At 50.5% G+C, this 12,726-nt stretch overlaps 1 protein-coding gene across 1 annotated transcript in view; it reads left to right on the forward strand.

Moving 5' to 3' along the window:
- The window catches only part of RXRB (retinoid X receptor beta), a 116,551-nt gene that overhangs the window by 101,666 nt on the left and 2,159 nt on the right, over positions 1–12,726 (forward strand). Inside the window, exons 7-9 of the mRNA XM_082263130.1 lie at positions 10,756–10,888; positions 11,007–11,098; positions 11,399–11,504. Of these exons, the coding sequence (XP_082119256.1) occupies positions 10,756–10,888; positions 11,007–11,098; positions 11,399–11,504 (331 nt within the window). The remainder of the gene's footprint in view (positions 1–10,755; positions 10,889–11,006; positions 11,099–11,398; positions 11,505–12,726) is intronic.

Here is a 12,726-nt window from a genome sequence, read left to right on the forward strand (position 1 = left end):
CGGCTCGAGAAGTGGCCGACATTCTGTCTTGGGCCGAGACTCATGTCCCGGCGATAACGGCGGTTCACATTCCGGGAGTGGAGAACTGGCAGGCGGACTATCTGAGTCGCCAGACCCTGGATCAGGGGGAATGGTCTCTCCATCCGGCTGTCTTCCAGATGTTGTGCGCGAAGTGGGGTCTTCCAGATGTGGACCTGTTCGCGTCTCGCCTCAACTACAAGGTGAAGAGGTTCGTGGCAAGGACGCGCGACCCTCGGGCAGACGCGTCGGACGCGTTAGTGGCCCCGTGGCATCAGTACAGGCTGATGTACGCTTTTCCACCGATTCAGTTGCTGTCCAGGTTCCTTCGCAGGTTACACTCGGAACGCAGCACGGTGATTCTTGTGGCACCGGACTGGCCTCGCCGGTCCTGGTACGCAGACCTCGTGAATCTGGCGGTCGACGCCCCCTGGCGTCTGCCTCTTCGAGACGATCTACTGTCTCAAGGACCGATTTACCATCCTGCTTTACAGTCGCTGGCTTTGACGGCCTGGCTGTTGAGACCGAGGTCCTGAAGGAGAAGGGTCTCTCTCCAGAGGTCGTTCATACCTTGATCAACGCGAGGAAGTCTTCCTCGGGAAAGGTTTATTACCGTACTTGGAAGGCCTATTTTGCCTGGTGTGAGTCCAGGGGGTTTTCACCCCGCACGTACTCGGTTTCCCGTGTGCTGTCTTTCCTTCAGACGGGTGTCAATCAGCGTTTGGCGCTGGCCACGATAAAGGGTCAGGTGTCTGCGCTGGCCGTTCTATTTCAACGTCCCGTGGCTTCCAACTCCTTGGTTGGCACTTTTATTCAGGGTGTGCGGCATCTGGTTCCTCCTAGGAGGGATCCTTTGCCCCCCTGGGACTTGAATCTAGTTCTTTCTGTGTTACAACGTGCTCCTTTTGAACAGATCAGGGAGATCTCGTTGTCTCTGTTGTCTAAAAAGGTCGCCTTTTTGGTGGCGATCACTTCGGCTCGCAGAGTGTCGGAACTAGCGGCTTTGTCCTGCAAGTCTCCGTACCTGGTTGTTCATTTGGATAAGGTGGTCTTGCGACCTAATCCTTCTTTTCTGCCGAAACGAGTTTCGGAATTCCATCTTAACGAGGATATTGTTTTGCCTTCGTTGTGCACGAAGCCTAAACATCCAAAGGAGGTGAGATTGCACTCTCTGGATGTTGTTCGGGCGATTAGGGTTTACCTTAAATCGACTGAGTCTTTTCGTAAGACGGACTCCTTGTTTGTTCTTCCAGAGGGTCCTCGGAAGGGCATGGCGGCTTCGGCCTCTACCATCGCCAAATGGATCAGGCAGACCATTGAACAGGCCTATGCCTTGCAGGGGAAGGTTCCCCCTGTGCCTGTGAAGGCGCACTCTACTAGATCACTGAGTACGTCTTGGGCCTGCCGTCATGGGGCTTCTGTAGCCCAGGTGTGTAAGGCGGCGACTTGGTCGACCGTGCACACTTTCACAAAATTCTACAAAGTAGATGTTCAGGCATCGGCGGATGCTTCCTTTGGCCGCAAGGTTCTTAGTGCGGCTGTTCCATAGGGTCCCTTGTTGGGGACTCCTGGCTGTTGGGATAGTTTTTTGTATCCCCTGGTTTTTTTGTCTTTTCCTGGGTTGTTGCTCCTGTTGAGCACTTATTTTTGCTGTTGCCCAGCTGGTTTCCTTCCTTTGGTAAGGTTCCTTTCTTTGATGTGGAGACTGCGTTGCCTTTCGGCGCGGATGCGTTTCCCACCCCTCATGTTTGCACTGCTTTGGGACGTCCCCATATGTGACGAATATGAAGAGGCGGCGACTGTCGGAGGACGTAAGAGAAAACGGAATTTTTGTAAAATCTTACCTGTAAAATTCCTTTCTCTGAGTCCTCCGACAGTCGCCGCCCCCGCCCCTCTTTTGGGGTTTGGTTGTATACTCTACTGCTATTCCACTAAAACTGAGATATGGTTGCAGGAAGTAGGAGGGTATTGACTGAGGGGACCACCCCTTGAGGGTGGGATATGTTAAAGCTTTATTGTTAACATATTCTGTTGCCTAGCTACTCCTTCGGAGCAAAGTCTAATACCCCATATGTGACGAATATGAAGAGGCGGCGACTGTCGGAGGACTCAGAGAAAGGAATTTTACAGGTAAGATTTTACAAAAATTCCGTTTTTCTCTTACGTCCTCCGACAGTCGCCGCCCACTTCATATTCATCACCAATGGGGTTATGTCCTTTATTCCGTAGGAGTAGCTAGGCAATAGAATATGTTAGTGCAAAGACTTTTAACATATCCCACCCCCAGGGGGTGGTCCCCTCAGTACATAACCCTCCACTTCCTGTATCCAACTCAGTTTCATTTGTCTAGCTGTCAGGAGTAGCTGGAAGTTTCTGTGCTGGGGCACCTTGTCTCAGCTTTCTTTCCTTTCTTTGGATTTTATTTGAGTTTTTTCTCTCTTTCTTGTTAGCTGTTATTTTACCAGCGTTAGTTCTTCGGAAGAAGAGGATCATGCGGGCTGCGTCTCGGGCTGACCCCCCTGGTAGCAGGCTGTGGGTCAGTGGTTTCTCAGCCCGCCATCGAGCGTTCAGTCAGGTATCGCTCCTGAGTTATCTGAACGACCCATCCCTGTTCCGTGCAGGGATGCTAGGTGAGGTGGCTACCTCACCGGACGCTGTGCGGTTTCTCAACCCACCTTCTGCTGCGTCCTGGATGCGACTCTCCCTGCCTCATGTGCAGCGGTTTGTTCGCCTGTGCGGGTCCCCCACGCCATGTGAGAGGTAAGTGCATTTATGTGGGGACCTGTCTGTCTGGGGGGTGTCAGTCTGGGACTGTGTACCTTGCCCTGTGTTCACACTATTACGTTTTCCCTATCTCTCACATTGCATGCTGTGGGCTGCAGGAGGGGGGGCTGGCTGCACTCTGTGTCAGTTTTCTGTCTGTGTGAACGGCTGTGTGCTGTGAGGCACATTACAGCGCCGCTGCGGCGGTTTACCATGTTCCTTTTTTGGGCAGATGGTGTGTTTTACTTCTCCCTCATGGGGTGTGGGAGCGGCGGTTTCGGCGCCATTTTGGCTGCGATCGCTCCGGCCGCATGTTTTACATGCATGGCGGCCATTTTCTTGTAGCCTCCATAGGCTTTCATAGAGCGCCCTGTATGCCAGCACTTCCTTTCCTTCAGGAGCACCGCAGGCAGCAGCGGCAGCACCGATCTCTCCAGGTTCATTTCTCTATATTCCCTGTATCCTGCCTTGGTATACTTGTCCCTGTGGGGGTCCCTTGTGTGGGGTGCTTAGTGTGAGTGGGCTACGATCGCAGCACTCTCTTAAAGGGGCGGTCACCCATTTATTTTTGCTACTACAGGGGCATGGATTCTCAGGAATGCTAGTTTCCTGCCAATTTAGTGGGAAGCCAGGGGACTGCGGTTTCCCCCCCCCGGGGGGGATTTGGCTGCGATTGTGGCTAGCCTTGCGACTCAGGTGCAACTGCTGGTGGCTGCTCAATCCTCTAAAAGGCCCAGAGTTCAATTTCCTCTGATTCAGAGGGTGATGGTACTGGGGCTGCTGTGGCAGAGATCTCCTTATCGGGGTCTCGTTCCTCCCTGGACCTTATAGGGTCAGAAATGGAGGCTGAGGTAGAGGGGGTTGATAATTCTCCCCCTGGCTCGTCTGAAGAGCTTGCACTCATGGATGAATTGGTTGCTTCTATCAAGCAAACTCTGCGTTTGGAGGAGGGCACATGTCCTCCAGCTGCCTTGGCGGCTTATGGGACGCAGAAAAGGCGCAAATCATCGCAGATGTTTCCATTCACTGATGATTTTCAGCGCGCTGTGAAAGAACGATGGCGTAATATACGCAAACCTTTTGCTGTACCAAGTAGGTTTAAGCTGCGCTATCCTTTTACGCCCGCTACTGATGGGCGTTGGTGTGTCCCACCTCCGGTGGACCATGCGTTAGCAGTTTTGAACAAGTCCACTGCGATTCCTGCAGAAGACACCCCGGTGTTCCGGGATGCCACGGACAAGAGGATGGAGTCCCTTGCCCGTCGTACCTATTCTATTATGGGTTCTATGTTGAAAGCTTTATTTGCTTCACTTATGGCGGCCCAGGCGGTCGCAAGCTGGACGCAGGTGCTTAGGCGTGTCCTGGTGGCTGATTCTGCCCCCAGGCGACTTTGGATATGGTGGATCAAATCCACCAGGGTGTCATGTATTTGTGTGATGCGGACCTGGATATGGTTCCGTTGGCTGCACGTGTACACAGTGTGGCGGTGTTATCTCGCCGCCTGGTTTGGTTGAAGTGTTGGTCTGTGGATCAATCTTCACGTAAGACCTTGGCCAATCTGCCTTTTGATGGTTCTCGCCTTTTTGGCGAATCCCTGGATGCCCTAATTAAAGGGGTCACGGGGGGTAAGAGCACGCTCTTACCTCAATCCCACGAGACTAAGACGGCTCCTGGAAAAAAGGATGCTTTCTTTCGGCCCCCTCAGGGGTCCTTTCGTGCCTTTCGGTCACACTTTGGGGCAAGCCGTCCAAGGGTCAAGGCTCCCGCAGGAAGCCGTGGGCAGGTAAGCAAAAGTCCGGCCAATCCGGTTCTGCGGCCCACAACAGTGCGGCCTGAAGGGGCGCCCTCACCCAATTCACAGGAAATCGTTCGATCTGGCTACTAGATCGAGTTTCTCGCTCGGCCGGAGAGCAGATTTTTTTCCCTCAAGTCTTCTGTTATCCCCGGAGCGTTTGCGGGACCTGCATCTAGCGGTGCAGGACCTGAGGGCTCAGGGAGTGGGGGTCCCGGTGCCTCATCGGGACAGATTTCGAGGGTTCTATTCCAATCTGCTCACCGTGCCCAGGAAGGAGGGCAAGGTGCGTCCGATTCTGGACTTGAAGGCGCTGAACCGCTTTGTGCGGGTGCGCAAGTTCCGCATGGAATCCCTGTGGTCGGTGGTGGCTGCCCTGGTTCCGGGGGAGTTCATGGCTTCCATCGACTTGAAGGATGCGTATCTTCACATCCCGATTTTCGAGGGTCACCAGAGGTACCTTCGATTCGCCATAGCGGAAGATCATTACCAATTTGTGGCGTTGCCTTTTGGTCTCGCCTCGGCTCCGAGGGTGTTCACCAAAGTGCTGGCACCGGTTCTGGCTTTGTTGAGGGCCCAGGGCATTTCGGTTCTGGGGTATCTGGACGATATTCTGGTTCGGTCTGCGACCAGCCAGAGTCTGGAGAAGGATCTGTCCGTCACGTTGCAGACTCTGCAGGAGTTTGGTTGGACGATCAATTTTCCAAAGTCGACATTGTGCCCATCGGTTCGGATTTCTTACCTGGGTATGATTCTGGACTCTGTCCAGGCGAAGGTCTTCCTGCCGGAAGAAAAACTCGCAGCTCTTCAGGAGGCAGTCAGGTCCCTCAGGGACGTTCCATCTTCGTCCATTCGGACGTGCATGCGGTGTCTGGGATTGATGGTCTCGGCTTTCGAGGCGATTCCCTTCGCCCAGTTTCACACACGGGATCTCCAAGCGGAGATATTGTCCAAGTGGGACGGGCGTCCGCAGTCTCTGGATCTCCAGATGTCATTAAGTTCTCAGACCAGAAGGGATCTTCTGTGGTGGCTTCAATCCCCCTCAGTATCGGGGGGCAAGTCTTTTCGTCCCCTTTCATGGACGGTGATCACCACGGACGCCAGCCTGTCTGGCTGGGGTGGTGTTCTGGGCGTTCTGTCCGCCCAGGGTGTTTGGTCGACGGAGGAATCCTCCCTTCCGATCAACGTTCTGGAACTGCGAGCGATACTCCTCTGTCTTCGTCGTTGGACGGACAATCTTCACGGCTACCCGGTTCGGGTGCGGACGGACAATGCCACGGCGGTGGCTTACATCAATCACCAAGGGGGCACCAGGAGTGCCCGGGCGGCTCGAGAAGTGGCCGCGATTCTGTCTTGGGCCGAGACGCATGTCCCGGCAATATCGGCAGTTCACATTCCGGGGGTGGAAATTTGGCAGGCGGTTTATCTGAGCCGCCAGACCCTGGACCAGGGGGAATGGTCCCTTCACCCGGCTGTCTTCCAGATGTTGTGCGCGAGGTGGGGTCTTCCGGAGGTAGACCTGTTCGGTTCGTGGCAAGGACGCGCGATCCTCGGGCAGACGCGTCGGACGCGTTGGTTGCCCCGTGGCTTCAGTACCAACTGATGTATGCGTTCCCACCGATTCAATTGCTGTCCAGGTTCCTTCGCGCAACCGACCACGGTGATTCTTGTGGCACCGGACTGGCCTCGCCGGTCCTGGTACGCAGACCTCGTAAATCTGGCAATCGACGCCCCGTGGCGTCTGCCTTTTCGAGAAGATCTTCTGTCGCAAGGACCGATCTTCCATCCTGCTTTAGTCGCTGGCCTTGACGGCCTGGCTGTTGAAACCCTTGGGCGTTGCCTTGGGCGCGGCTGCGTTCTTCCCACCCCTCATGTTTACACTGCTTTGGGACATCCCCATTGGTGATGAATATGAAGTGGGCGGCGACTGTCGGAGGACGTAAGAGAAAACGGAATTTTTGTAAAATCTTACCTGTAAAATTCCTTTCTCGGAGTCCTCCGACAGTCGCCGCCCCCGCCCCTCTTTTGGGGTTTTGATGTACTCTCTACTGCTATTCCACTGAAACTGAGTTGGATACAGGAAGTGGAGGGTTATGTACTGAGGGGACCACCCCCTGGGGGTGGGATATGTTAAAAGTCTTTGTACTAACATATTCTATTGCCTAGCTACTCCTACGGAATAAAGGACATAACCCCATTGGTGATGAATATGAAGTGGGCGGCGACTGTCGGAGGACTCAGAGAAAGGAATTTTACAGGTAAGATTTTACAAAAATTCCGTTTTTTTTCACCGCCAAGGTCGCAGGGGCAGGGCCCTAAAGCACCAGCCACTAAGAACAGCCCCTAAGAAGCAGTGGGGGAGGGGAAACAGAGGGGTGGCATCCTTTCTTCCTCAAGAGAAAAACCAAGGTCCCAATGACTTGGTTCCGGTGGGAGGGAGATTGGAGCAGTTCCTCCCACAGTGGGAAAAAGTTACCCCAAATGGGTTCATACTGAGGATAATCAGGGAGGGCTATCAAATTAAATTAAAGGGCACTCCGCCTGCAAGGACGCGCATAACCTCCCATCTCAGGGATCCTCAGGAGGAGACAGCCCTTCTGTCTCAAATTGGCGACCTGGTGTACCAGCGGGTTTTCATTCCATTGCCGCAGCAAGAGATGAACCAAGGTTTCTATTCACACGTTTTCGTGGTTCGGAAACCGTTGGGCAAATTCCACCAAATCTTGAAGTCTCTGAACAATTGGATGGTCTGCAAGAAGTTTTGAAGGGAAACAATCTTTACGGCAAAATCTATTCTTCCCCTAAATTGCTTTATGGCTTCCCTCGACTTGAGGGACGCTTATTTGCACATCCCGATCCATGAAGAATCACAAAAATTTTGAGAGTGGCAATCAAGTGGGGGAATAACTTTCACCATCTTCAGTTCAGGACTCTGCCGTTTGGCCTGTCTTCATCAAAATCTGGGGTCATTGATAAACAGGGAAAAATCAAACCTGACCCCGGCATAGGATCTATGCTACCTAGGACAGTGTTTCTCAACTCCGGTCCTCAGTGCACACTAACAGGCCAGGTTTGCAAGAAAACTGAAATACATCACAGGTGATATCATTTGTTGGTCAGTGATTGCAGTATTCTAGTCTGCATCTCCCCAAGGTAATACTTAACATCTGGCCTGTTAGTGTGCCCTGAGGACCGGAGTTGAGAAACACTGACCTAGGATACAGGGTAAACTTGGTAACACAGACAATCTATTTCACGAAGGAGAAGGTGGAAAAGGTAAAGGCTACAGCCGCTTCCTTTAAAAGAAATCTAGTGGTATCCGTCCGAACAGCCATGTCTGGTCTTGGTCTCTTGGGAGCAACGATCCCAGCGATTCCGTGGGCAAGGGCCAATATCCTGGGAAACTGGGACAGGAGACACCAGTCACTGGGCGAGACCTTTCTTTTATCTTCAAAGGCCAATCAGTCTCTGTGGTTGTGGGGGTGACAGAGAAAACCTCTTGCAGGGGGGGTTTCAGTGGTCCCTTTCAGTGTCCATCCGTATCGCCTTAGACCCCAGTGCTTGGGGATGGGGAGCCCACTGTGGATCAAAAGTGGCCCAAGGGCCCTGGTCTAGAGCAGAGTCCCAAAGATTAGCCAGTTGGAGAGAGTTGCAGGCAATTTGGGAAGCTCTGAGGGGCATTCACCAAAGAGTTGAGGAATCATCATGTACAGGTCCTCTCGGACAGCGTAGTGGTGGTCTTGTAAATCAGCAAAAGGGGGGGACACGGTGCCCTTCCTTGATCTGGCTGGCACGCACCATTTTTACATGGGCCGTGGTAAACCGAAGTTAAATCTTTGCAGTCCACCTCAGAGGAGTGGACAATTGTCTGGTGGACATTTTAAGTCGCCACCGGGTACACGAATCAGAATGGTCACTGAACAAGGACATGTTTCAGCTAGTGACAGAGAAGTGTGGCCTTCCAGAGGTGGATCTATTCTCATACAAGACAAATGCCAAGGTTCCAAGGTATTTCTAGTTGGAAAGAGACGTGGGAGCCAGGGGGATAGACGCCCTGGCCCAGAAGTGGGTGTTTCGCCTGTGCTACGCCTTTCCCCCGTTCACTTATTCCCTAGTCCTGAGGAAGTTCGCCCAAGAACACACCACAATGATTCTGGTGGTCCTATACTGGCCAAAGAGGCCTTGGTTTTCCACGCTATTGCACCTGGCGGCAGAACCTCCCCTCATTCTACCCGAGAGGGAAGATCTACCGTCTCAGGGACCGGTCCTGTTACCGAAAATACAGAACCTGAAATTGTCGGCTTAGTGTCTGAGGAAAGCCTCCTGAACTCTAAGGGGCTCTCAGACGGGATTGTTTTCACAACCCTATCTAGTAGGAATGAAAGTGACCCAAGCAATTTACATTGTTTTGGAAAATCTTCTGTTCATGGTTGGACACCAGGAAGATGGTCCACATGTATTCCAGCCATCTTGAAGTTTTTACAAGATGGAGCAGACCAAGGGCTGGCTATTAGTACATTAAAAGTTCAGGTGGCGGCCTTGTCTGTTTTTTCCAGGGCAGCCCCTGGCATTCGAACCTCTAGTCAGCAGGTTCTTTAAGGGGTTAGCCAGAATTAGGCCCATTCCGTTTAGGATTCTGCCAAAATGGGATTTGACAGTTTTTTGCAAGGTTGGATAAAACGTTCGCTAGAGAAAGACCTGTCCCTAAAGTGAGCTAGGCCTTTTTGGTTGCGATTTCAAAAGCCACATGCATTAGTGAGGTGCTTTCTAATAAGGAGCCCTTCCTGCAAATTTTTGAGAACAGACTGGTAATGTGTACGGATCCAGAGTTCTTGCCTAAGGTTGCCTCCAAGTTCCACAGGGCTCAGGAGATTGTTTTGCCTTCCTTCTGTACGTCTCCAACTAATCCTAAAGAAGCAGAATTCCACCAACTGGACATGAGGGCCTGTGTCTTGTGGTTTTTGGAATTGTCCGAAGGCGTTAAAAAATCCAATACCCTATTTATTTTTTATTTTGGTAAATTGGGGTTCCAAGCTTCGAAGAGCACAATCGCCCGGTGGATCAAGCAGGCAGTTGTGGAAGCTTCTAAAATGCTGAAGGAGTAGCCTTTTTCCCCAACTGCTCACTCCTGGCAGGCGCTGTCAGCTTCCTGGGCTGAGCGAGCAGGAGTGACACCAGAACAGGTTTGGTGAGCAGCAACATTGTCGAGCTTCTCAACGTTTATTAAGCATTATAGACTAGGCCTTCTTTCTTCAGCTCAGGATCAAGCGTTCAGGAGAAAGGTCCTCCAGGCCGTAGTCAATCCCTTTTTTCCCCCTTTTTTTATAAGTGATCACATCACCTCTGTTCTCAGCTGCATAACCGCAAGGAGGAGAAGCGGAAGCACACTGATCTTCCCTATTAATGGCTGTGCAGCGGGGGCGTGTCAGAACAAGTCTGGTCATTGGAGTAGAGCACACTGAGTTCCCAGCATAGCTAGAGAACTGACCACGCTGTGCTCTCCTGCTTAGCGTAGTCAGTTTTTAAAAGGAACGCAGAGGGACTGGCAGGAACAACAAGGATTTCACATAAAGGAAGCAATACAAAGAGAAGAGGAGACTTTCTCATGCAAGTACATGGTACAGCAGGCACATATCAGGAATATGAAATGTTGGGGTAACAAACACTTTAATTGTTAACTCTAAACTGATAACCTGCCAAAGCATTGTCATCTGTGGGGCATTTTGTAAACAATAGTTTTTTGTGATTTCACTGGCGCATGCAATTTTAGGGCTTGATATGTTTGGTATCTGACTCACCGCAGCCCCAGCTTTTTTTAATTGTACCCATTTAAATTTAAAATGGTAATCATAATTTCACTTAAATTCATTTTAGAATATTTATTTTTTTCTGAAAATATGCGTTTGATAAATAGATGCAAATATCATGCAACATAAAAGATTGCAACTATTACCATTTTATTCTCTGGGGTCTATGCTTTCAGAAGCTATGTAATTGTTTGGGGGGGGGGGGGGGGTTTAGAGTCATGTCTTGCAAAAAATGCAGATTTTATAGTATGCAAAAATTAAAAAATTGCCCTAGTAGGCAAGTGGTTTTGGAATGGGAGGTCTAACAAGCAATATGGTGTGTTTTTTTTCCTGCACATTACAGTAGGTAAAATCCTCTGTACCCTCTTTCCTCAGGATGGAATGAGCTCCTCATCGCCTCCTTCTCCCACCGCTCCATTTCTGTGAAAGACGGCATCCTGCTGGCTACCGGACTCCACGTCCACCGCAATAGTGCACACAGCGCTGGGGTGGGGGCCATATTCGACAGGTAATTGCTGCCTTTCTGTGTCCAATTTGGTGTGGTATAAATCTGTATTTTATATTATATTTTTCATGTTGGCTTCTGCTTTTGCCGGCTTCATTAGTATGGTGTTGTGTATTTTCAGAGTGCTTACGGAACTTGTGTCTAAGATGAGAGACATGCGCATGGATAAGACTGAACTCGGCTGTCTGCGAGCGATCATTTTGTTTAACCCAGGTAGGTACTTTTGGCCATATGTAGATAGTAAGCTGTCAAGATAGTTATACAGAAGTGGCAGTTTCAGCTTGTTGCAAATTTTAGAGCTAATGCACCACCTTTATTGGTTAGACAATGTCCCCCCCCCCCCCCCCCCCCCCAAGTCAAGTCAAGAAGAGGTCTCCTGATCCTTCATTGGACAGATGTTTGTTTTGAATCTGTGACTTGCCAATTAGTGAATCCACAGTAAGGTTGATGGCCTCACAATTTACAGCTTGTATTTTAATGGACTTTTTTTTTTTTTTTTGTCCTGCTTCTTAGATGCCAAAGGACTGTCTAATCCAGGTGATGTGGAGGTCCTGAGGGAGAAGGTCTATGCATCATTGGAATCTTACTGCAAGCAGAAATACCCTGACCAGCAAGGAAGGTGAGGGATGGGCATTGCATTATTTAAAGTGGGAGAAAAGCCTAACTAAAACTATTCTTGGAAGAGTCCTGCCTAACCTGTATCAAAAAAGATCTGTGCACTTACCAATTGTCAGTTTTCTCTGGTCAGGGCACATGATCATGCAGTTCTGTGTAAAGGAGCACTTGACAACGGCTGTGAATTCTGGGAGCTGTGACGTTATCCAGAGGCTCCCATGGCCCAGCCATTGTTGGTGCCTCCCTCCTCTCCCCTGCTGAAGCTGCTCAGTGACACCGGGGGCGCCGAAACTGCAGGATCATGTGACTTAGACCGGATTGTATTAAAATAGGCAAGTACACATCTTTTTATACAAGTTATGCAGGATAAGTAGGAGGTGAGGAAAGATTTTTAAGAATAGTTATAGTTAGGCTCTTCTTTCACTTTAGGAGGCAGTAGGTGAGAACCATGTCTACACAAATATAAATAGGACTCCAATGTAAACATTAAAGGGAAACCCTTGTATCAACCATTCAACTTCATAGTTGTTCCATTACATAAGGGGCACTCAACCAATCACCCTGGGGGCACATGTGGCCCACAGAGTCCTCTGATGTGGCCTAAGACCTCAAACCAGGGAAGTGCATACCCATGCTCTGGGATGGTCGGTCAGCAAGCCCAGATTGCGATCAATGGGCAGTTGACCTGCCATCCTAGAGCATTAGCGATTGGAACCAGCGGCAGCGGAGAAAGCAGGGGGCCACGGAGGAATCAGAAGTCGCATAAACCGATGCTTCCTCTGTAGTCACTGTGACCCACAAAAGATTGATGTGCTGCTTAATCAACATGGGGAATAGCACAAGTAAAGCCCCGTACACACGCGTCGAAAATTGGCTGGGAATTTTCGGCTAACGTCCGATCTGACGATTTTCGGCTTGTTAGTATGATGCTTCCGACAACCGACTCCGACTTTTCGGCCGAAAAAAATCTGGTGTGTAGACTATAAAATTTTTGTTGGCCGTCAACACAACGGCCGATTTTCCGTCAGTCAGTACAGATTTCGTCAGACAAAAATCTTATGAGCAAGTCTGGGCATGCTCAGAGAAGAAAAAACACAAAGAAAGCAAACCAACACATGACATCACTTCTGAAGTAGATTTTTGTTGGGCGAGAAAATTCGTGTGCAGTCTAGGCACATTCCAACCAACAAAACACAACTCTGGACAAAAGTCGGACGATCGGTCAG

This window comes from Pelophylax lessonae, assembly GCF_965119305.1.
Source record: "Pelophylax lessonae genome assembly, chromosome: 7".
NCBI classification, from domain to species: Eukaryota; Metazoa; Chordata; class Amphibia; order Anura; family Ranidae; genus Pelophylax; species Pelophylax lessonae.